The following is a 25,773-nucleotide window of genomic DNA, read 5'->3' as shown; positions in this document are numbered from 1 at the left end:
TACGACTGAATGCTGTACCTCTCACTCCAGCTCCTTCTCGCAATCTGCCTGTCAGACTCTGTTGCAAACGCAGAGCGGGTGAGCTCTTGGCCCCGCCCCCTTGTTACGTTGGCGGGAAGCCGAAACTAATTTACATGTGAAGCAACACACCCATAAATCAGCGAACTGTGGACACGCCCCCAACATGACACTTTTTAACACATTATAATAAAAAAATCTGAATTGTGTTTTAAACTGAACCTAAACTGGCACACTGTTATGAAGCGGACAGGAGACAGAGGTAAGGAAACGTTAGGGTGTTTATTAAATGACAACAAGGAGCACATGAAGGATAGCCAGGAGGATCAGGAATGATGTTGGGGTCTTTTCCTCCGTGGCTGGGTAACAGGAATACACGAGGATGGACAGCACACACCAGATACAGCTGACAGAGGATGACACAGACTTGGAAGGACTGGAAGACAGGACGATTCGGGTGGACCAGGAAGACTAGGAGGAATACAAAGAGAACAGGTAAGTAAAGCGTTTGTTTTAGCTGAGGATGACTACGCTGAGTGGTCGCTCAGTTGTCCGCTTTCGTCGAGACGAGCCCGGACAATGAGCGACTGGAGTGCTGTGCTTTTATCTGGTGCTCGTGAATGTGATGCAGCTGTGTGCTCATTAGAAGTCAGGTGATGGTGATCTTCGTGAGTGGGGATCGTGAGAGCCTGACCAATCCGTGACAGTACCCCCCTCCCCAGGGCCCGCTCCTGAGGGCCGACACCTCCGACGCCGTGGTGGTCTCCCTCTGCCTCTAGGCGCTGGGAACTCAGGGTGGCTCTCATGAAACTCCACCATGAGACTAGGATCGAGAATATCAGCTCTGGGAACCCATGTCCTTTCTTCGGGGCCGTACCCTTCCCAGTCCACCAGGTACTCCAACTGGCCACCACGACGTCGGGAACGCAAGATCTCCTTCACTGCGTAGACGGCTCCTTCTTCTAGGAGCAGTGGAGGAGGGGGTTCCTCTTCGTGGTCAGGCTCTGTGGAGGGAAGAACAGGATCGTGATAGGGTTTCAGGAGTGATACGTGGAATGTAGGGTGAATACGGTAGTGAGAGGGTAATTGTAGTTTGTAGGTGACGGGGTTAACCTGTTCCACGATGGTGAAGGGACCAACAAATCGGGGACTTAACTTGCGAGAGGGCAGTCGCATGCGTATGTCCCGGGTGGATAGCCACACCTTTTGTCCGGGTGTGTATCTGGGTTCTTCAGACCTTCTTCTATCGGCGGTTACCTTGCTTCGACGGACTGCCCTCTGCAGATGTTGATGAGCCTCGTCCCAGACTCTCTCGCTCTCCCGGAACCAGTGATCCACTGCGGGGACATCAGATGGTTCGCCATCCCAGGGAAAGAGCGGTGGTTGGAAGCCCAGGACGCACTGGAATGGCGTGAGTCCGGTGGAGGGTTGCCGCAGTGAATTTTGGGCATATTCTGCCCAGCCCAAATACTGGCTCCAGGAGCTCTGGTGACCACTGCAGAAGGTCCTCAGGAACCGTCCCACCTCCTGAATCTTCCTCTCTGTCTGCCCGTTGGTTTGGGGATGATATCCAGAAGAGAGGCTGACGGCCACACCTAGGAGCTTGAAGAAGGCTTTCCATAGACGTGAGATGAACTGTGGACCTCTGTCCGACACAATATCTTCTGGAATACCAAATGACCTGAAGACTTGATTAAAGATATTGTCGGCTGTTTCAAAGGCTGGGGGAAGACCTTTCAGAGGGATTAGTTTGACAACTTTGAGAATCTATCTACGATGACTAGAATACAGGTATTACCTTCTGACGAGGGGAGGTCAGTGATAAAGTCCACTCCTAGGTGTGACCAGGGACGGTTCGGAATCGGCAAGGGATGGAGCTTTCCAGCGGGTAGATGACGTGGGCTCTTGGATTGGGCACAGTCCTTACAGCCCTGAACATATTGCCTCACATCCCTTGCCATGTTTGGCCACCAGAATCGTTGGGATACTAGCGAGAGAGTATTGTTGATCCCTGGATGTCCAGTGCCTAGCGAGGTATGTAAGGAGTGGATCAGATCTACCCGGTGTTCAGGTGGTATGAACTGCCGATGAGGAGGGCATCCCGGCGGAGCAGGGGCTTCCGGAGTGGCAACGACTGGAGGAGCGTTCCAGGTGATCGGACAAATGGAGATGTGTTCGGGAAGAATCTTCGTTGGGAGTTCTTCATGATCGTGATGCTCGTGTTACGAGAGAGAGCGTCTGCTCTTAGATTCTTGGGTCCTGGACGATAGGAAATGGAGAAATCAAAACGTGAGAAGAAAAGTGACCATCTGGCTTGACGTGGACATAGTCTCTTGGCCTCTTTGATATATTGGAGGTTTTTGTGATCTGTGATCACCTGGAACGGATGTTTGGCTCCCTCCAACCAGTGACGCCACTCCTCCAAGGCTAGCTTGATTGCTAGAAGCTCCCTGTCTCCTATGCTGTAATTCTGCTCCGCCGGGCTCAACTTCCGAGAGAAATAGGCACAGGGATGCAGTCGGGGCGGTGTATCATGATGTTGGGATAATACTGCCCCGACGCCGGTGGTGGATGCGTCCACTTCCACCACGAAAGGAAGATTTGGGTCAGGATGAGTCAGGAGTGGGGCCCTTGTGAACTCCTTCTTAAGAAGGCGGAAGGCTGCGGCTGCTTCTTTGGTCCACTCCAGTCCTTTGGGTTTACCCTTGAGGAGATTAGTGAGAGGTGATGTAATCCTGCTGTAGTCCTTGATAAACCGTCTATAAAAGTTAGCAAACCCAAGAAACCTCTGGAGCTCCTTAATGGAAGTGGGTTCTGACCAGGATAGAACAGCCTCAATTTTCTTCCCATCCATACGTATACCGGTTTGGTCAATGATGTATCCCAAGAAATGAATCGACTTCTGATGGAATGAGCATTTCTCCGCTTCGAGGTAGAGGTGATGTTCTCTCAATGTGTGTAGGACCTCCGCAACGTGTTGGCGATGTTCGGCCTCACTCCGGGAGTAAATGAGGATGTCATCTATGTACACTATTACAAAGTGGTGAAGAAACTCCCGGAGGACTTCATGAATGAAGTTTTGGAATACGGAGGGGGCGTTGACCAGACCGTAAGGCATGACCTCATATTCATAGTGGCCAGTAGGGGTCACGAATGCTGTCTTCCATTGGTCCCCCTCACGTATTCTTATCAGATTATACGCGCTGCGGAGGTCCAATTTAGTGAAGACTTTAGCTTCTCGGAGCTGTTCCAAAGCGGCTGGTACCAGAGGAAGGGGATATCGGTATTTTACTGTACCGTTATTTAGGACCCTGTAGTCGATGCATGGACGCAGCCCTCCGTCCTTCTTGGCCACAAAGAAGAAGCTTGAGGCGGCTGGTGATTTTGAGTGACGTATGTACCCCTGACTCAGAGCCTCCCTTATGTAATCTTCCATTGCCTGATTCTCTGGAAGCGAGAGCGGGTAGATCCTACCTCTTGGCAACTGGGCATCTGGAACTAGGTCGATCGCGCAGTCCCATGGCCGATGCGGCGGTAGCTGGGAAGCTCTCTTGGGGCAGAAGACATCATGAAAGGAGCTGTACTCCTTAGGAATGTGGATAGACTGCTTCTCAGGAGGACTCTCGACCGATGTTGTAAACAAAGAAATGGGGTTCCGACCTTGAAGAGGGAGATTTGGAAAACAGGTAGGTGTACATCCAGATCCCCATTTCTTTATCTCTCCTGTGCCCCAAGAGATGATGGGATCGTGCTTCACCAGCCACGGGCGCCCTAGAATGATGTCCATATTTGCACCCTCCAGAACCAGAAATTGAATCCTCTCTTGATGTAACAACCCCACTTGAAGAAGGATGTCTTCGCATTGTCGATGGATACGGGTCGAAGATCGAGTGCACTGGGTTATCGGTTGTATCTGGTATATATGCGAGGACGCCTCAGTACGTAGGTGGAGTTGACGACAGAGGGATTGGGAGATGAAGTTCCCTGCTGACCCGGAGTCGATGAGGGCTGTGACAAGGAGAGAAATAGAGGCAGTAGTTATTTGTACGGTGGTAGTAAGTGGTTTACATTGTTCAATATTCGTACTGAATACACTCACTGAAGTCCGAATGGGACGAAGGGGACACTCCATACGGGTGTGTCCACTGACACCGCAGTATAGACACAGACCCCGGGTCAGCCTCCTCTGTCGTTCCGCTGATGTCAGTCTTCCAGACTCTATTATCATGGGTTCTGGTTCTGGAGAGGCTGTTGACTCAGGCGATTGGAGGAGTGCAGACGAGGGGGTGATGGTGTCCTGTTGATAGGAACGGAGACGATCGGAACATCGGAGAGAATGTTGGATGAATCTCTCCAGACCCATAGTATCATCTAATGTGGCCAGCTGGATTCGGAGAGTGGGTTCCAAGCCGAGCCGGTACGTGGTCAACAACGATCTCTCATTCCATCCACTTGCAGCTGCTAGAGTGCGAAACCGGAGAGCATATTCCTGTGTAGATAGAGTACCTTGCTTTAGATGATACAGCTGCTCTCCAGCGGCTACTTCCCCATCAGAACGTCCAAACACCTCTTTGAAATACTCCGTGAAGGTAGTGATGGAATTCATGACCGGCCCGGCTTGGTTCCAGATCGTCTCAGCCCATTTAAGTGCAGGCCCAGAGAGTAGTGATACGATGTAGGCGATCTTTGACTTATCTGTGGGATATAGAGAAGGTTGCATTTCGAATATGAGGGAACATTGTAACAGAAAACCATTGCACTCCCCCGCTCCGCCTGAGTAGGGCGCTGGTCGGGCCATGGGACTGGAAGGAAGGGCCGAAGAAGAAACTGTGGAGGCGGAAGTGCTCGGTGCTGGTGGTGCGTTGGAAAGTGGAGCTGGTGGCTGTAGAATCCGCTTCAACTGGTCCACCAGCTCTTGAAAGTGATCGGGGGTGCTCATGTTGTCGTCGTTATTGGTCCGGGCTTCTGTTATGAAGCGGACAGGAGACAGAGGTAAGGAAACGTTAGGGTGTTTATTAAATGACAACAAGGAGCACATGAAGGATAGCCAGGAGGATCAGGAATGATGTTGGGGTCTTTTCCTCCGTGGCTGGGTAACAGGAATACACGAGGATGGACAGCACACACCAGATACAGCTGACAGAGGATGACACAGACTTGGAAGGACTGGAAGACAGGACGATTCGGGTGGACCAGGAAGACTAGGAGGAATACAAAGAGAACAGGTAAGTAAAGCGTTTGTTTTAGCTGAGGATGACTACGCTGAGTGGTCGCTCAGTTGTCCGCTTTCGTCGAGACGAGCCCGGACAATGAGCGACTGGAGTGCTGTGCTTTTATCTGGTGCTCGTGAATGTGATGCAGCTGTGTGCTCATTAGAAGTCAGGTGATGGTGATCTTCGTGAGTGGGGATCGTGAGAGCCTGACCAATCCGTGACACACACTCAGAAGAACCAGAATATTAATATTAAATCATAAAAAAGAGGTAAACTATGTGCCCTTTAAGCTATACATATAACCTAAGTACTTTTACTTCTATAAGGTCTTCTCATGCAGTATAAACTACAGTATATTCTGAAGGTGCCATGCATTTATGCATTGACAGGATCCAGGGGCGTAGCGGACATTTTAAAAGTGTGGGGGAGGGCGGCTGTATGAAATCATATGCTCATATAATTATTAATCACCTGTTTCTAAATGGTCTGTCTCTAAAAGTGAGGGGGACGGATCTCCCCCGTCCCCCCCGGTTGCTACGCCCCTGACTGGATCTGTCCTACAGTGTGATTGTGAGTTTTTTAATGTGTTGTGTTTTGTGTGTTTCAGTGAGGCAGGTGCTGATCCTGAGCCTGTATTTGGCGGTTCTCTTTGCTCTCTATCTGGTGCCGCTGGGCATGTATTCGCCTTGTATCAAAGAGGAGGGCATGCTGGGGCCGGCGCCAACCCTTATCGGGCACAGAGGAGCGCCCATGGTGCGGTATTTTTACCCTCTGATATTTGTAATATTGAAAGAGCACATGTGGATTTGTGTGGGCTTGACGGGTCAGCAGGCCATTAAAATCAATGTCTGACTGCACTTTCAAAGCTGAACTGGACATACAGTAAGCTTCATTCTCAGTCTGTTGAAGAAATTATTAGTCCTCCTGTAAAATTTGTATTCTTTTCCAAACAGTTCATATTAATAATAGACTAATACATACTGCAGTAAACTTACATTTTTACTACAGTAAAGCACAACAGTGGTTTTATTTTTCCTGTATTTCACATAAATGATTAACTAATACTGTAGTAAACTTACATTTTTACTACAGTAAAGCACAACAGTGGTTTTATTTTTCCTTTATTTACCAAAAATTATTAACTAATACATACTGCAGTATACTTACTTTTTAACCTCAGTAAACCACAACAAATTAATTGTCAACACAGGAGAACATGCAAACTCCACACAGAAACACCAACTAGTTCAGCCGGGACTCAAACTAGCAGTCTTGCTGTGAGGTGACAGTACTAACCACTGAACCACCGTGCCACCTTAAAACATTTTTAAAAATACTAATAAATACATTTTTAGATTGGCTACAGAACAAACCACTGTTGTCCAATAAAAGCTATGATGCTTAAAATGTCTTCTCTCTGTTGAGGCTAATACATTTGTCTTCAGCCGTAAATGTTTTTTGAATCTTATGTTTGACATTTAACATTTCAGCATGATTGCAGGGGTTAAGAGTCAAACTGGTTGACATTTTCATTTGTTTTCAAACAGCTTGCACCAGAAAACACTCAGATGTCGTTTGAGAAAGCAGTAGAAGCAGGAGGAGAAGGACTGGAGACGGATGTGGCCATCAGGTGAGCTGCTGAAAACATTTCTGCTTACTCCAGCTGGATAAGGCAGTCTGAACATGCTTCTCTTATGGCTTGTAAGAGACCTAATTTTGGCCTATTTCTATATCAGCATTCGTCACAAAAATGCTAACCCAGAACGCATTGCAACTAAGATGTTGATAATGGCTATTAAAATTAATTAAAACTACAAAAACAGCTTCAAATAATAATAATAATAATAATAATAATAATAATAATAATAGGGCCTAAATAGAGCCTATGAAATATTTAAACATGTTAACAGTGAGGTAAATCATGTTACAATCTTGCTAAACACAATTACAACATGCTGGCAATGTTGTAAATTATACTGCAGACATTCTAGCTTTGAGGTAAACATGGTAGCAGTGTGGTAAATCATACTACAGACATATTAACTTTAAGGTAAACATGCTAGCTGTGTGGTAAATCATACTACAGACATATTAACTTTAAGGTAAACATGCTAGCAGTGTGGTAAATCATACTACAGACATATTAACTTCAAGGTAAACATGCTAGCAGTGTGGTAAATCATACTACAGACATATTAACTTCAAGGTAAACATGCTAGCAGTGTGGTAAATCATACTACAGACATATTAACTTTAAGGTAAATATGTTAGCAGTGTGGTAAATCATATAGGCATTCTAGCTTTGAGGTTTAACATGCTAGCAGTGTGGTAAATCACACTACAGACATTTAGCTTTGAGGTAAAAATGCTAGCAGTGTGGTAAATCATTCTACAGACATTTAGCTTTGAGGTACGCTACTGAAAAAAACAGCTTAAACCAGCCTAGGCTGGTTGGCTGGTTTTAGCTGGTTGACCAGGCTGGTTTTAGAGGGGTTTTGGCCACTTCCAGGCTTTTTTCCAGCCATTTCCAGCCTGGTCTTAGCTGGTCAGGCTGGGAGATGACCAGCTAAAATCAGCTTGACCACCCTAGCCAGGCTGGTTTAAGCGTTTTTTTTTCAGTAGGGTAAACATGCTAGCAGTGTGGTAAATCATACTACAGACATTCTAGCTGTGTCAACATTTTAGCAATATTAGTAGGTTTGGTAATCATATAAAACACTGCTAGCAATGTGTTAAACATATTAGCAGTTCAGTTTAATAACGCTACTATTCATTTTCCTTCTGTCTTAGTACAACAATGTAGCTACAGAAGAGCTTAATATAGGAAAATTATCAAAATTCTTGGTAATTTTTGAGCAAGATGTTAATAGTCCATCTTATTCAGTGATCTATGCTAAGCTAAGCTAAAAGTGGAGTGTCTCTTTAAACACACCATCAGCCCAGCATCAATGAGACGCTCATTCATGAGGTAATTTCTTTTGGACAATGGCCTGTTTTCGCCAACAGCACTATAAATAACCGCTCCTGGATGAGTCACTGCTTCAGGTTAAGCTGATTAGCGGAGCTCTAATCCTGTTAGCGCTCATCTTTACCGCAGAGGCCCCCTAGGAAGTGTGGATGAGGCTGAGGGAACGTGTGGTTTGTTTACAGTCTGAATCACGCAGCTTCAATGACTCCACACTGTCAGTCATGTGTTTATTCAACTGTATCTAAAGCATTATCTTCAGCATTGGGTTGAAAATCAAGTGTAATATTAGCAGCGCTGAAAAATCATACTCAAGTAAGAGTACATCAGGGGCGGACTTAGTGATTTGCGAGACATAAGCGATTCCAGGTATGGAGCCCTAGCATACAGTATATATATACTTAAAAGTAATACTTAAAGTAGTCTTTAAAGGAATTTAAAATTTAAAGGAACCTTTATCTTCCTAATGTAAAAGTAAAAGCAATAAATTCACAAATTAAAAAACAAGGGGTGTCCAAACTCGGTCCTGGAGGGCCGGTGTCCTGCAGATTTTAGCTTCAACTTGTCTCAACACACCTGCGCAGATGTTTCTAGAAAGCCTAGGCTGTTTTACAATTCCAAGAATGCAGAGAACGGACTTGCGTTCTTGTGAAGACCGGTCTCGCCTGGTGTCCTCGGAAGAACGAACTCGGGAGACCACGAAAACAGAGAACGTGTCCTGTGAGAAATGAGATGCTGCGTTCTTCCTGATGGTCACGTGACCTTTATGCGTTTTTTAATGGGAATTGATTTAAACATTATAGCATTCATACACGGTTTATTGTTTTTCCCCTTTTCAAAATATATACTCTGCATAAAAACATTATAAATATACGTTGCACACTATAAATAAAACAGATTTTAATACTAATTTCAGCAAATAAACACCCTTAATGTGTTTATACTTTTATTAAGACGTCCATGGTCATGTTTACTTTCACCGTTTCATTTAGGGAAACTCCTGAGGTAAATAAGTGATATCTCTAAACTTTAATGATAAATCTAAATAAAATGCTGCGCTTCCCACCTCCAGTCGCAATGACTTCTGGGACTTCTAGAACGAGATCGGTGCTCAAGTCTGCATCGGTGCGTCCTCAATATCAAGAACACATACGGGATGTTTCACGCGTCCTCTGTTCTTGAGTATTGGAAATGAACTTTGGCTGTTGATGATGACGTTACACGAGAACACGAGGACGCAAGAATGTATATTGAGAAACAGCCCTAGGAAAGCTGCGGTCACACTGGGCTTTGTGTGTGTGAAATTCTGTCGTACGGCGCTGCAAAAAGGGGCGGGATTAAACAAGATGTTTAGACATTTAAAAAAGCCAGCGATTTGCTCCATGTTTTAAATTTCTCCCCAGAGAGGTGCTGTTTTGATCCTCGATTGGTCTCACGCAGTCAAGTGATGCGATTTCGCAGGTCAGAGTTCACCAAGCTTGAACTTTGCACTGAAGCAACATGCGAAACTTGACGCATGACCTTGCGTTTCCGGTCTGACGTATTTGCGTGCATAAGAATGGAAGTCTATGGGAGGAAAAGCCCAGTGTGACCGCAGCTTAATCATCTTGTTTAATCCCGCCCCTTTTCGCAGCGTGTCAGAATTTCTAAAGCTATGGTCACACTGGGCTTTGTGTGTGCGAAATTCTGTCGTGCGGCGCTGCGAAAAGGGGCGGGATTAAACAAGATGATTAGACATTAAAAAAACCAAGCGATTGCTTTATGTTTCAAATTTCTGTCCAGAGAGGTCCTGTTTTGATCCTTGATGGTCTCACACAGTCAAGTGATGCGATTTTGCAGGTCAGAGTTCACCAAGCTTGAACTTTGCACCACAGCGACATGCGAAACTTGCTGCATGACCCTGCGTTTCCGGTCTGACGCATTCGCGTGCATATGAATGGAAGTCTATGGGAAGAAAAGTCAAGTGTGATCGCAGCTTCAGAGCTTGATTAACTAGCCGATGTGTGTCTGATTAGAGTTGGAACTAAACTTTGCAGGACGCTGGCCCTCCAGGACCAAGTTTGAGCATCTTGATGTACAGTTAATTAGCCATTTTTGTGATTAGATTTTAATAGTTATAATAATTAAAAAACATTTAAACAAATTTAATTCACAGTCAATCAAACTAATCATCATTTTTCATATGAACTGAGTAATTGCTGTTGGTAAGTCGACGGCCGTTTCACCGGGAAAGGTTATTTGAACAGGCCCTCGATCTATTAATAAGCTCATAGCGCTCATCATCTGACAGCTGTTTCAGCCAGACAGCAGGATCACGTTTTGATGTTTGTTGTATTTCTACTTTTTCCACAAATGTTCTCAAAATTCTCACTCTTGCACATTCTACCTGCCTCTACTCTGATCCCTGGCAGACTGGTGTCACTAAAATCTCTGTGATTGTGAACAATAGCAAGAAATTTTAATTATTACGGTCCAATTTAATTTAGGTTCATTAATTTAATTTCAATTCAATTCACCTTTATTTGTATAGCGCTATACAATGTAGATTATGTCAAAGCAGCTTCACATAAAAGGTCACAGTAAATAGGAACAGTGTAGTTCAGTTTGTAGTGTTTAAGTTCAGTTCAGTTTAGCTCAGTTCAGTGTGGTTTAATAATCACTACTGAGAGTCCAAATACTGAAGAGCAAATCCAACGATGCGCAGCTCTACAGATCCTGAACCATGCAAGCCAGTGGCGACAGCGGAGAGGGAAAAAAAACTTCACTAATTGGCGAAAGTGAAGAATAAAAACCTTGAGAGAAACCAGACTCAGTTGGGCATGACCATTTTAATTTCTCCGCTGGCCAAACGTCTTGTGCAGAGCTGCAGTCTCAGTGGCGGAGGCTGGAAGCTGGCCTCAGCGAAGACTCGTCTGTCTCTGGAGCGTCACAGGAATCAGTCTCATGTTCTCCACTCCTCCATGACCACCACAGTAGCTGCTCAGGATACGGCCTGGTCCAGGATATGGAAACCTTGGGATCATCTCGTCGTTGGTCTTGGATCGAATCAGTGACTCTGTATAGTCTAAGAGCCTCGGGAAGAGTATCCCCAGGTGGAAATGGAGAATAAAGAAAATAATTAGCGTAGCTGCTGTTCATAGTGTATATAAACAAGATGCAGAACCTGTGTGGAAGCCCCCTAAGTGGTGCACTGAGTGTATGCTTTACTAAACAGATAGGTCTTTAATCTAGTTTTGAACTGTGAGAGTGTGTCTGAGCCTCGGACGTTATCAGGAAGGCTATTCCAGAGTTTAGGAGCTATAAATGAGAAGGCTCGACCTCCTTTACTCGACTTTGCTATTCTAGGTACTACCAGAAGCCCTGAGTTTTGAGACCTTAAAGAGCGAGTTGGATTTTAGCGAGACAGAAGATTGGTTAGATAAACAGGAGCTAGATTATTTAAAGCTTTATATGTAAGAAGCAATATTTTAAATTCAATACGAAACTTAACAGGCAGCCAGTGTAAGGAGGATAAAATTGGGGTGATGTGATCAAATTTTCTAGACCTGGTAAGAACGCTGATCGGTTTGACTGTACCAGGGAAATACCTAAATCATTTACCGTCTGTATGCAGAGGAATGATCTGCTCTCAATGCTGCAGAGTGAGAGACGGCTGTGTGGCATTGTGCCGCCTTTGAGTGCTACAGTTACAGTTCTACTTTAAAATACTAACATTTATATTGTTATTTTTTTTTTATATCCTCAGTCTGCTTTGGCAGAATATGATGCTGTTAAAAATCCCTTAAACAAACTGAATTAATTTCATTGCATGCAGAATCATTGAGTTTGAGTTTGCTAAAATATGAGCTCAATATTGTAAATGTAATGCAATGTAATGTTGCTGTGTGCAGTTATGATGGCATCCCGTTCCTGATGCACGACAGCACTTTGAGGAGGACGACCAATGTGCATGAAGTCTTTCCCAATCGGACGGACTCTCCGGCGGCCATGTTCACCTGGGCAGAGCTGGAGATGCTCAGCGCTGGATCCTGGTTTCTGCTGGTGAGCATCCAGAAACTTCTGTTCTGCCCATCAGTCTGCAGATACAAATACTGACGGCTGGGTTTATAATACTGCCATTTATACACTATACAGATTACAGTGACCTTCTTGAAAAACATAACTACAGCTATTTTTATACATTCATATAAATTAGAAATAGAATAAAATAAATACAAATAATAAAATGCAAATAAATACAAATAATAAAATGCACAGTGCTTAAATTAACATTAGATAATGAAATGTACCTAATATTAATTGAAAGCTATATATGTATATATCTAGTTTATATTTATAAAGTCATATAAAATATCCAATAAAATGAGTAAATATATGTTCATACATATTAATACAAATAATACTAGGTATATAAATTAATATTACATAATGAAATGCACCTAAAATTTATTTCAAGGTTTTTTATATTAAAAAAATGTAATAAAAAAACTATAATATAATAATTTATATAATAATATAATGTTGAAATAAAAATAATTGTATAATAATTACATATTTCTTATTTTTTATTATTATTAATAATAATAGTAATCAATATGTTTATTTGAACTCTGGCTATGTTATTCAGTTTTTAGCCACTCATTATTCTCTCTGGATAATTATACGTGATCAAATCAATTTCATCATAGACAACACAATATTTTTATAGTTAACTGAAAAACGTGAAAATAAACCATTTTTGGTTTTTAAAAGACATGTGAAATATGTTTGTTTTAGTGTAAGTTGATGCTCTAAAATAGCTAAAAGTAGCCCAAAAAATTTTTAAAAAAGCTTAAAAAATGAAAATGGAAAATACAGAAATAACGAAGTCAAACATTTTAGGATCTTGCAGTCAAACCAGATCAAGAACAATCAGAACCCCCTCATGCTTTATAAAAACCCTTCATACCGCAATAAAAATGATAATGCAGTGCACATCCATGTATGTTTGGGTTCCTGGCCTCTTAATTAACCTCAGAATCCCTCTTAAATCCACAAGGAATCAATTGGGATTAAAGGATTGAGGCTGGAATGAGGCTCATTCTGCAGGAGGATCAACCCTGAAACACAGACCGCTGCTCATGCTCAGCCTCATGCACTTTAACATCACTCACTTATTCACAATATTAAAGATTATATGATATAATTAGGTAAGATCACTTTATTAATAACCTTGGGGAAATTTATTGTGTTATCACAGAGCTCTTAAAATGTCTTAAATTTAAAAAACTAAATTTTAGCTCTTAAAAAGTCTTAAATTGACTGAAATATTGTATTGTAGGTATTAAATCATTTACACTTTTAAATTATTTAATTTTTTTAACTAAATATATTTAAATACATTTTTTATTAAATTATTTACACTTTTCACCCGCGTTTGTAGTTCTATTCGAATTCACGTCCAACGCACAATGTATTGTGGGCAATATCAGCAGTTGGAGTATGGATGCTTCTTTCTACCGGAAATAGTAAGCCATCCGGAAACCTTTAACATACTCTTTTCAACATACTACCAATTCATACTAATTCTACTTTCAAACACTATTTAGGTCGGATAGTATGCGAATTGAGATGCAGCATAGGTCTGTCTGGGGTATTGGACGTGGCTAACATACTTAACCACGCCCCTCCAACTGTCAGTCGCTATGACAACAAACAAATGGTGAGGAGGAGGAGTCTGTAACTCTCTCCAAACCCTTTTCTCCATCTTTCTGAATGAAATGCCTACTCCGTTACATCCAATCAGCTCGCAGTAGAAAAAAAAAACAAGCCACACCCACTGTTTTCTCATTTAATATTCAGTTTCTCTAGGAACTGTGTCACAATACAAAAAAAAAATCATCATCATGCAGACTTTAATAATTATAAGGCAACTGGTTTACTCTTTTTTAAAAAAAAAGAAAATTTTCGACTAATCGCTTTTTAAAGTGCAATGAAATCATCTCTCTTTCTTTTTCTTCTCTCAGAGGGATCCTTTCAGAACGGCCTCTTCTCTTAATGTAAATGAGAAGATCGAGGTCCAGAATCAAACAGTGCCAACCCTGAAAGAGTTCCTGAATCTGGCCGCTCAGCACCAGCGCCTGGTGATATTTGACCTCAGACGTCCGCCTCGAGGTCACCCATACCGGGACACATGGATCACTCGCACACTGGAGGTCATACACAACGAGTCCTTCATCAACTCCAGCCAGGTGCATCACCAGTTTATAAATGGCACCATAATGTCATGTGGCCTTGTGGCATTTTGCATTTCCATTTTTAAAGGTCCCCTGAAGTCTGCTGCTTTATTTGGTGATGTTGTAAGGGATCGACAGTTTTAACCCAAAAATGATCAGGGGTGCGTTTCCCAAAACCATCATAGGCCAACTAAGGTTGCAAGTTGCGTCATTACAAACATAGTTCGTTGATTTGCCGATTTCCAATTCGCAAACTGCATCGCAAAGTTGTGCACTTGCAACTACACCTCTGGAGCTGTAGTTAGAAACATAGTTCCCGGCTGTGTTCTATTCCCACTTATCCCCCCTATGCCCTATCCGTTTAGAACATTCAAACATTTAAACTTGGAATGATTAAAAATAAAACAGCATTAAGGTCATCTCTCCTAGGTGTAATTTGCTTTCAAAGTATTTTTACAGTTCAGTTTTAGCGATCTTCATGTTTACAATTGTGCTCACTTGGCAGTGCACTTGAAAACATTGATGTCATTTTGAACACAGCCTCATGACGAAAGCTATAGGTGACCTATTATTTAAAAGCATAATTTATGCTACATCTCCAAAGCTTGTCAAAACAAAACACACAGCATACGTTAATTCTTTAAAGTTATAGTGGGTTATTTATTCAGTATCTGTACTGTATATGACATGGGCCTGGTGGTTAGAACATTTCTGCAGTGGTTTGCATGTGTCAAATTGTAAAAGTAGACTTTTCAAAAAAATAAATAAACAATATCCTACTTAATAATAATAATGATCATCATAATCATTAATATTATTATTAAAGTAGGATTTTTTTTCCATTTCCTAATAAATAATAAATATTAAATTTCATTTTTAAATAAGTAGCTTCATTATTTATTTATTTATATGATTTATGTATGATATTAGAGTACGTGTTAGCTTTTGTAAGTGATTTTATATTTTAGAATAGAATATGTAATATTCTCAATAATATTTGTAAAGGAAACAGAGGCCTTATATGTTCCATTTACAAATATTTCAATTAATATGGAAAGCGAGTGCATGTTTTTAGCTAAACTAATATATTTTTTTAAATGTGTGTGTGTAAAACAATATAATTTGCACTAAGAAATTATGGGGTTCTTCTATAAAAAAGTCGTTACTCCACCCCGTTTAGAGCATCACTATGGGCGTTATACGTTATAACTAACGTGGTTCATCTGCGACAGAGAAACTACGGGTTTTGGGGAACACTCGTCACTACATCGTTCTTTTTCCAACCGATGCATCGTGCTATGATAGTTCAGCCGCGAGTTACGTCGTTGTTTGGGAAACGCACCCGTCTGTGAGATGAAGAAAAGCCGGAGTCAAAGATTCAGTCCATAAAAGTTTACTGAGGGTAATTTGCATTTTCATCAGCAGAAGCCAGCTTCAACACTCGCACAGTTCGTAGACCGCTCTGCTTACAATCTCAAATCATCAACAATTATACTTTGTGTTTGTATTGGGAAGAACACAGAACGTCTGAGCTCCAGGCAGTGAGCGGGTACACAAAACCCCAGAGAGCAGTGCACATCAGACAGTTTATCAAGGATGTACTGCTGGATCGCGTCTCACTATAGTTGTTAAACGTGATATTTAATTAATCTCGTCTCTATGTGACGACTTCGGTCTTTTGAATCTATCACGTGTCAGTGTCAGTACAGTGCTTCAATCTTTCGCTTTTATACTTGTACTTGGTAATTTTAGCGAAAACCTCAGATACAGTTGGTTGTGCACCTTTTTAACCAACCAAGTTTGTGGACGCCATTATAACAACACAGATCACTCTGCCTATTCATGCCAGATTCCCGTGGAAAAAGTGATTGTCAGGTGGTCATTTGTGTGTAACTTCTCTTTATTTATTTATGATTTGGTTATGGGTAAAATAAAGACCATGCGGGTCAGGTAGTTGAAATAGTAGGCTACAAATAATTAATTTGTTATGAATTAATTTTTCATAAATAATTAATTCACTGCTGCCTACGACGACGATGCTATCGTCCATCGCGATGTTTAACATTAGACATTGTACAATGCCAAATTGGTTGACATCGCCCAACCCTACTAGCTAATAATAATAAAAATAGCATTTTTCTAGGGAAATGTTCGATCGTGAGAAAAATTGTTATCGCAATACTCATCACATCACAACAAGTGTGTGATTTGTGGTGTGTTTTGTGTCAGGTGTTGTGGCTGCCGGATGATGAGAGGAGTGTGGTGCAGGAGCTGGACCCGGAGCTGCAGCAGACGTCTGGAGATCACGCCTCTATAGAGGAGCTGCAGGAGGAGCACATCGTCAGACTCAACCTGCATTACAGCCACATGTCCCAGGAGCAGATACGGTACGTCACTGATCAAACCACGGGAAATCTGTACACACTAATCAAACCATGATTGCTTGTGTGCAGTCTGTATCTGAGTGAGTCTGTAGATTTTAAATGGTAATGTTCAGATTTACCTGTTCAGGGACTGAAGCCTGGCACAAAGCATATTTCCTTTCAAGGTCAATGTATGGTTGTGATTGTCGCTGTCATACTAAATAAATTCAAATGGAAAATGACACTACATGAGGGAATGACTCTCATACTCAATATTCAGTTTGGTTGGAAGTACATCAACATACTGAAATAAAAGTCTCAGCAACTTCCGGTTCACGTATGACTTATAGCTGTGTTTCCATTCACCTTTTTAATGCACATTTTAGATTATTGCATTAAAACATGCTTGATGGAAATGCCAAGAAGTGCAAACATTTTTAAAATGCGCACAAAAAACATATGAGCACAACTGCATTCCATAAAAAAATTTGCATAAACTATGTATTTGCTTGACTAATTATGACCCATTAATAAAGAAAATCTTACTTGAGAAGTGGAATGCATTACCCATTTCCATTATTGGACGCATAAATATGATGTCAATTCTGCCCAGGTTTTTCTATCTTTTCCACTCAATCCCACTTCCACTTTCAGCCTCTTTCTTTTCCACACATAATAAAACATTTACAAAGTTTATATGGGATAATAAACGACCTAGATTATGCTTGTCCCTTCTTTATCTGCCATATGACAGGGGAGGACTTACAGTACCAAATATTAAACTTTAATATTGGGCAGCCCAACTTTGTACAGCCATGTCCTATTTCAAGAATACGAACACTTCCCCGGCATGGGTTGATCTGGAAAATAATGAAACAACACTCTCATTACAGACATATCTTTAGTCTTCCCCAATAAAAACTAATTTTTTTTACTAAAAACACTTTCCTTAGAAATACCATATCTGAAGCACATCATTTTTTAGCTGAAGTAATTCAATTGTCGGGTCTTTCTCCAATTTGGGGTAATTCAGTATTCTTACCTGATAGAAACCATATTGGATTAAAAATCTGGATGCTCAAAGGCATTAGTCAAATTAAAGACTTGTATGAAGAAGGTTCAATGACGTCCTTTCAATTAATGGTGAAACATTATGGCCTTCAGAATCACTTCTTTAAATACTTACAGATTAGGAGCTTTGTTTACTCTCAAATGAAAACTTTTACAGAACCGCCACTGTCAACCATTGAGAATCACACCTTAAAGCACTTGAACAGCAGGGGTAACCTTTCCTCATTTAAAATTTACTTCTTGGGGGGTCAAAAGAAAATCCTCTATCTTGCCTATCTGCATGGGAAAATGATCTCCAGGAAAATATTTCAAAGGAAGAATGGGAAGAGTTATGTGTATTTGCCCAAACCCATAGCATCAACACTAGATGTAGACCACTGCAGTATAAATGGCTCTTTAGAACATACAATACCCCAGTAAAGCTAAATAAATTCAATTCAAATATTCCTGGTGCACAAAATGCAGAGAAGAAAGCGGTACACTCTATCATTGTATGTGGGAATGTAAAGAGATGCAGAAATTCTGGAAGGAGACTCTTTGTTTATTCTGTCACTCGGTTTACTCACACTAGGCTATCCAAACCGTGCCCAGGCCTGTTTCCTGGATCTTTGTGAAGTATGAGTACTCTGAATCGGGCTCAGGCGCGGTTCAGTTGGCCGGCCCTGCCTGATTTTAAGAGGTATGCCTGAGCACGGTTCACTTGGGGTTTGCCGTGGTATGCTTGTAGTGTGAGTACAAAGCACACCTGAGCCCGAAACTGAAGACAAGACGTGACTTTTAAGGGATTGCTTGATATGAATTTATTAATCATTCTTACTGTTTAATAAACATAAACTGTCGTAGATTATTAAAGACACAAACCCCTCACTGCACCACAGCTGCACCTTCAGCAAACCTCCTAATACCTGCAGCACGAGGACTTTATGATTGTTTACGAGCTTCAAAGGTGGCTGATCTGTTCGGCTAAATATTTCACTGTGTGTTACTGCATCCCAAATGACTAAAACGATATAACTAAAGAAATCTCCACTGTGCTGAGCGAGAGCGCTTAAACTGAACAGCGCATCAATGACGCAAGCGTGCTCAGGCCGAATGCAATGTGTGTGCGGGCCATCGGGGGAGACGGGAGGGGGGACAAGCGTGCTTTGGCCCGGTTCAAGGCAACTGTACATAGTGTGAGTACACCCTAACCTTAGTTTGAGTACACCTTAGTTTGCTGCAGGTCAAACTCGTCACTGCATTAAAATGGAGAGACTCGAATGCCCTCTTCTAATCAAGGTCCTGTAATCTTGCTCTGGAAAAACTGACATACATTATCAAAGCAAAGTTAAGACTTTTATAGCATTTGGCATCTGTTACGTTCCCCTCAACTCTGTCTAGGGGGACACAGGAACGCAACAGAATATTAGTGGAGTTTTGTGTGTGTCAGCAATGAGGTCACATGAGCAACTTCTCAAAGGACTAAACAAGAAAATGCAACTTGAATAAAGATTAACAATATTTATTAAAGGATTAAGGGAGGGATCCAAAAGAAAGGCTTCAAGAGGGGGTTCAAGCCAAAACAACAAACAAACGTTCTCTAACTGAGAGAAAGGGAAGAACTGAATAATCCATCAAAGAAAAGAAAAATACATCAAAAATACTCACTCCCTTACTTACTTAAACAGGAGAAAATGGTTACAAAAAGAAAAATGGCACCCCTCTAACCCAATCCCAAATTAACAGAATAAAGAGTGGATAAAGTAGTATTGAAAACAAAAATTAACTTACAATCAAAAAGAGTTCGAGGCAAAAGCTATTTCAGATGATCAACAGCATCAAGAGAACTTAAACAAATTAAAGCTCCTAATCAACAAATGATGTTTAAAGAATCAAACTAAATATATATTTATAAAGCCTCACAAAAACAAAGCCTCCACACACACACACACAAAAACACACTGTTCTAGTGGAGAACTGCTGTTTAAATGCCCACTGCTTTTCTCGTCCTCCAATCACGGAGTGGTTCATAAGTGGCAGCAGGTGATGGTCATTAGCTCCTACTAGGGTGTAGCAGAGAAAGAAAAAAAGAAAAGAAAAATACAAAACAGAAACAATTACGCCCTGGGACGTAACAGCATCCCTTTCTACACTTTTGCAACCAAGTAGACCTGACAGCAGAATACAACTTAAATAAAACATCAAGGTTAAACTGTGAATTACTGTTGATATTGTATATAAATAATTATACTCTATATTAACCCTTTTTTATTATTTTTTAATTTATTAATTTTTATTTATTCATTTTTTTTACTGTTGTTATTATTTTTAAGTTTTATATGTTGTCCTGGAGTTGTTTTGTCTCAATGTGATGTTCAGATGTTTAAATGCCTTGTTTTAATGTTGAGAAAAACCCAATAAAACTGTATTTGCTATAGAAACTCTTTTAGCGAATACATTTCAGTATGCACAATAGAAACGAGATCATGTGTTGACAAAAATGTGCATGTTGGGTTGAATTAATGGACAAACCAGTGGAGAGAGCACATTGTAAAGCATCTGAAATGTTGTTTCGCTCATTCTAAAACGCCTTAACCATTTCAGTATTAGTGTTATTATATTAATATTACCTTCAGAACTGTCTTGAGCGTCTGTCTGCTCTCCCAAAAAGCATCTCATGCTTCCAAAAGCCATCACATTGCGTTCATTTCTTGTCTGCGTTGTCTTCTGAGGAGACAGTCATTTAATATATAAGAAAAAGAGTTGCACAGCTTCTCTTACTGCAGCAAATTAAATTGATCTTTTTTTGATAATTGATAGTTTATCAGAAAGGGATGATTTTGTTCACTTTGACTCATTGGATTGAGTTTTGCGCAGACGATAAGATTTGCATCTTAATTTGCAGCTGTGAAATGAGCCTATTTCCAAAAAGTAAAGGAGTGAAGTGTTCCATTAAAGTCTGAATCTTCATAATGATCATAAACTGCAATCTTCTGCTTTCAGAAAGTACTCATCAGTGAACATCAGCACTAACCTGTATGTGATCAGTCAGCCGTGGTTATATTCATTAGCGTGGTGTGCTGGCGTTCATTCAGTCACTACAAACGCCCTGCACGTCCTGAAGAAACTGCAGCGGCCTGTGTTTCTCATGGTGAGTCCACACTACTTTACAGATCACAGAAGACGATAAACTCTACACGTTACCATTGCACATTTGTCTAACACTTCAAAATAATGGTCCATTATTTAAGTAGGGGATAAAGTACAGTTGGAGTCAAAATTATTCACCCTCCTGTAAATTTCTTTTTCGGATATTTCCCAAATTATGTTTCACAGAGCAACGAAAATTTCACAGTATGTCTGATAATATTTTTTCTTCTAGAAAAAGTCTTATTTGTTTTATTTCAGCTAGAATAAAAGCAGGTTTTAGTTTTTTAAAAGCCATTTTAAGGTCAATATTATTAGCCCCCTTTAGCAATATTTGTTTTTGTTTGTCTACAGAACAAACCACTGTTATACAATGACTTGCCTAATAAACCTAACTTTAACCTAATTAACCTAGTTAAGCCTTTTAATGTCACTTCAAGGTGAATACTAGTATCCAGAAAAATATCTAGTCAAATATTATGGGCTGTCATCATGGCAAAGATAAAAGAAATCAGTTATTAAAACTATTATGTGTTTAGAAATGTGTTGAAAAAAAAATAGTCTCTCTATTAAACAGAAATTGGGTTAAAAAAATATACAGGAGGGCTAATGATTCTGACTTTAACTGTACATCCAGACGATTGTTATCGCAGATTATTGACAGTATAAGACTGAAGGGATACAACCATCCTGGATGTACTTTATCCCTCTACTTGCCACAAAATGCAAAAATTATGAATGATTTAGTCACAAGATAGCGCCAACATCAAAAACAGCAACAGACAAGCATATAAACATGGACCAAGATGATAGTCAGGATGATTGAAAGTACTCGAATGAGCCTGTGTCATTAGTTTCAGCTGTTTATATCTGGGAATAACATACCTTGGAATATCATGATCGACCAATCAGAATCAAGTATTCCAGACAGCCGTGAAATAATGTTAGTTCATGCATTTACTAACATAAACATACAATGAACAAGGCATTTACTGCAGTATATCCCAATGTTAGTTAATGAAGTAAAGTTGTTAGTTTGTTAACTCGCAATGCATTAAAGGTGCAGTAGGGGATTGTCTTCAGAAATGTTTTTTGTTGTGCTGGTTGAAAGTCTCTTCACATTCCAATAGTAATGATTAAAGTAAATGATCTAAATGTATTTATACTGTATGTATTGTATATTCTGGGTGAGGCATAAAACTAAAAAATGTTCATCCAATTAAATATTGTCGGGCCGATAATTCCCATAATTCTGATAAGTAGTCTGTCAGCAAATGTAGATTTGTACATCTGCAGCCGTTCAAGCAGATCTGCCGTTTGTGTGTGCACGCGCGTTCATGTGCACACGAGAGAGAGAGTGACGGCGGTAAAATCAAATGCTGAATCAACTTTTTAAAATCCTGAATCAATATTGGAGTTAGTTTTTCACGCTGGAGGAAGGACGACACCATGGCTGAAGTATTTCTTTTAGACAGGTAATGTTCTGTTTTAAAACCCCTCTAGTCACGCAAAGCTGATGTAGATTGTGTTTAACGAATGGGTTATATACACAGAAGTGTTGTTCAGCCACTGAAATCTCCCGGTGAAAGATTGATGTGACTATTTTCAGTTTTATAAGATTCTTTTACAGCATCAATAATGTAGATTTTATTTAGTTTAACAACAAAGCATCAGTAAATAGCGCTATTCTGCCTAGCCTGCTTTACTGAGCTGAAGTCGCTTTTATATTCACATTAGATCATTTCTGAACAATGACAGCCTGTGACGCGCTCTCTATATTGTTCACCGCTACTCTGAATATTCGCTCTGACAGCATGTAAGGATGGCTCAGTAATAAGTGTAATTCCTGCACATCGCCGGCCAACCACTAAGCATACAGTAGTGGCTTTAGGACAAATCGCGTGACAGATTGGGACCAGCGATCCTTGCATGCATGAAATATTGCATATTATGACAAGTTTTGCTTGCTACACAACTGAAAGCGTGCTAGATATAATACAGTTTTTCGTTTAGAATTGTAGTGTTATAAAGTACAGTAAAGTGAAGCTGCTTTGACACAATCTACATTTGTAAAAGCGCTATACAAATAAAGGTGAATTGAATTGAATTAAAGTTTTATCACTGGCGAATGACATGATCTAGTGGGTCTCTGTCATCTTTAAGGTGTGTGTTCGTGATTTCAGGAGACGTGGCTTTGGATGGCAAGGGAGGGACTGTGTTTCAAAGATATTATGCTAACAGATAGCATTCAGGCAGATCACCTACTGTGCCTTTAAGTAATGTTAACAAACATGAATTTTGATTTCATTAATGCATTAGTAAATGTTCAGTTATGATTAGTAAATGCTGTACAAGTGTTGTTCATTCTTAGTTCATGTTAGTACATACATTAACCAATTGAACGTTTGCATTATTTTCTAAATGTCAGTAAAAATGGTCAGTAAATGTCTCTGTTCCCCTCACACAGACTCCAGATCAGTACAATCTGATGTGGATCCTCACCAATATCGTCTCTGCTTTCTTCATCACCGCTGTTTTCGTTTTCCACTGGTAAGTTCAGCTTTAAAGCTCAGCATAATTAAAAACTATGCAAATATCACTTCTATAAGGGATTTAAACACAGTTGTGTTGCATCAGTTTGCTCACCGAACATCTTTAAGATTAGAAAGATGCTGCATTAAATTAAGTTATTGCAAATAAATAGCAAACTGCAAAATTTCAACTAAATTAATTTAAATATATTTATTTATTTCCTGTTTATGAAAATTGTATGTAATATTTCCCCCCCGACATGTTAATTTGGATGTAATTTTTGCACTGTGATCTTCAGTTACACTTAGTTACACTTAAGTTCAGTTCAACTTAGACAAGTCTCAGTTTTGTCTTTGGTACTGTCTAATCCAGGGGTCACCAAACTTGTTCCTGGAGGGCCGGTGTCCTGCAGATTTTAGCTCCAACCCTAATCAAACACACCTGAACAAGCTAATCAAGGTCTTACTGGGTATACTTGAAACACACAGGCAGGTGTGTTGAGGCAAGTTGGAGCTAAACCCTGCAGAGGACACCAGCCCTCCAGGGCCGAGATTGGTGACCCCTGGTCTAATCTAATGTATATGCGCAAATATATTATTGAAAGCATCATGTATAAATATCATTCATCTTCGGCTTAGTCCCTTTATTTATCAGGGATCGCCACAGAGGAATGAACCGCCAACTTATTCAGCATATGTTTTACAGAGCAGATGCCCTTTCAGTCGCAACCCATCACTGGGAAACACGCATACACTCTCACATTCACACACTTATACACTACAGCCAATTTAGTTTATTCAATTCACCTATAGCGCATGTGTTTGGACTGTGGGGGAAACCGGAACAGGAAACCCACGCCAACATGGGGAAGAAATGCAAACTCCACACAGAAATGCCAACTGACCCAGCCAGGACTCGAACCAGTGACCTTCTTGGTGTGAGACGACAGTGCTAACCACTGAGCCACCTTGCCACCCCATGTATAAAATATAAATGTAATAGAGATCTGTGAGGGGTGAACGTATTTCTGCTGAGCACTGTACGATGACGCCTGAATTTAAGTGCATAGTTCAATCATAGATATTCAACACTGCAATATTCTGTAAAAAAATAATTGATCTCATCATGATTCTACATTAAGCCTGTCCTCATGAATGACGAATTGAGCGTGTGTATGTGTGTGTGTGTTTGTGTCCTGCAGGTGGCGAGAGCGAGGTCTGCCGTTCTGGTCCGGCAGTCGACAGGTGAATGAAAACGGGCCCTACAGCAAGTTCAGGACAGGTGAGTTGAGGAGGTTTTCGGCATGTTGTCCTGCATGTGCCATCCACATCACAGGCTGATTTCAGAACAGCACACTATCACAATATTATATCATAGTAATTGATCAGAATATAGAATATCTCTACACAAGCTCCTCTATTACTAGTGATGGGCAAAGCGAAGCTTCATGAAACCCTGAAACAGTCGAAGCAAATGTGTCGAAGCTACGTTTCGAAACCCATCTCTACAGTGACACCTAGGGGTCATTTTTATGTAGCTTCAGCAAAGAAACAGTTCAGCAAATTGAGGTATTAAACCCCACGTTGTAGAGTTGAGGTTTCAGTTGATTTAGTGGAGCAGTGAGAGTTCCAGACTAGCATACCGAGATAATGGTTTCGAATCCAGGGTGATGCAGCTATAGATGTTAGTTTTTAAATGCTCTGTTCTTGTAACATGTTTTGTTTTAGCATTGGTCTGACATCTGAACATACACTTTGTATGGCAAGCCGTTTTGACTTTTATTTATTCTCAGGATATGTATTCTTGATATCAACAATTTAATTCTTTATATCAAAAAACGTAATTGTTGATATCATAAATGTAATTGTTTGATATCAAAAGCTGAATTGTTGATAACAACAATTACATTTTTGATAACAACAATTACATTTTTGATAACAACAATTACGTTTTTGATAACAACAATTACGTTTTTGATAACAACAATTAAATTTTGATAACAACAATTACATTTTTGATAACAACAATTACATTTTTGATAACAACAATTACATTTTTGATAACAACAATTACGTTTTTGATAACAACAATTACGTTTTTGATAACAACAATTACGTTTTTGATAACAACAATTACGTTTTTTGATATCAAGAATTGAATTTTCACTAGTTAAATGTCACCATAGGCTGCCATTCAAATTTAATTGTTGATATCAAGAAATACTTTTCAACTAGTAAAGATGCTCATTTTTGATATCATGAATGTAATTG

The 25,773-nt window shown here is 40.4% G+C and overlaps 1 protein-coding gene across 1 annotated transcript in view; it reads left to right on the top strand.

Annotated features, from left to right (window-relative positions):
- gdpd4a (glycerophosphodiester phosphodiesterase domain containing 4a) overlaps positions 1-25,773 on the top strand; it is a gene marked incomplete at its 5' end in the record, with an annotated part of 42,779 nt that overhangs the window by 10,420 nt on the left and 6,586 nt on the right. Inside the window, 8 exons of the mRNA XM_056478014.1 lie at positions 5,839-5,984; positions 6,779-6,861; positions 12,087-12,237; positions 14,202-14,426; positions 16,641-16,798; positions 20,828-20,975; positions 23,439-23,521; positions 24,705-24,784. Coding sequence (XP_056333989.1) covers positions 5,839-5,984; positions 6,779-6,861; positions 12,087-12,237; positions 14,202-14,426; positions 16,641-16,798; positions 20,828-20,975; positions 23,439-23,521; positions 24,705-24,784 — 1,074 coding nt within the window. The remainder of the gene's footprint in view (positions 1-5,838; positions 5,985-6,778; positions 6,862-12,086; positions 12,238-14,201; positions 14,427-16,640; positions 16,799-20,827; positions 20,976-23,438; positions 23,522-24,704; positions 24,785-25,773) is intronic.

Source organism: Danio aesculapii, chromosome 18, assembly GCF_903798145.1.
Source record: "Danio aesculapii chromosome 18, fDanAes4.1, whole genome shotgun sequence".
NCBI classification, from domain to species: domain Eukaryota; kingdom Metazoa; phylum Chordata; class Actinopteri; order Cypriniformes; family Danionidae; genus Danio; species Danio aesculapii.
Note: the sequence above shows the minus strand (reverse complement) of the source record. Positions and strands in the feature narration are given on the sequence as shown.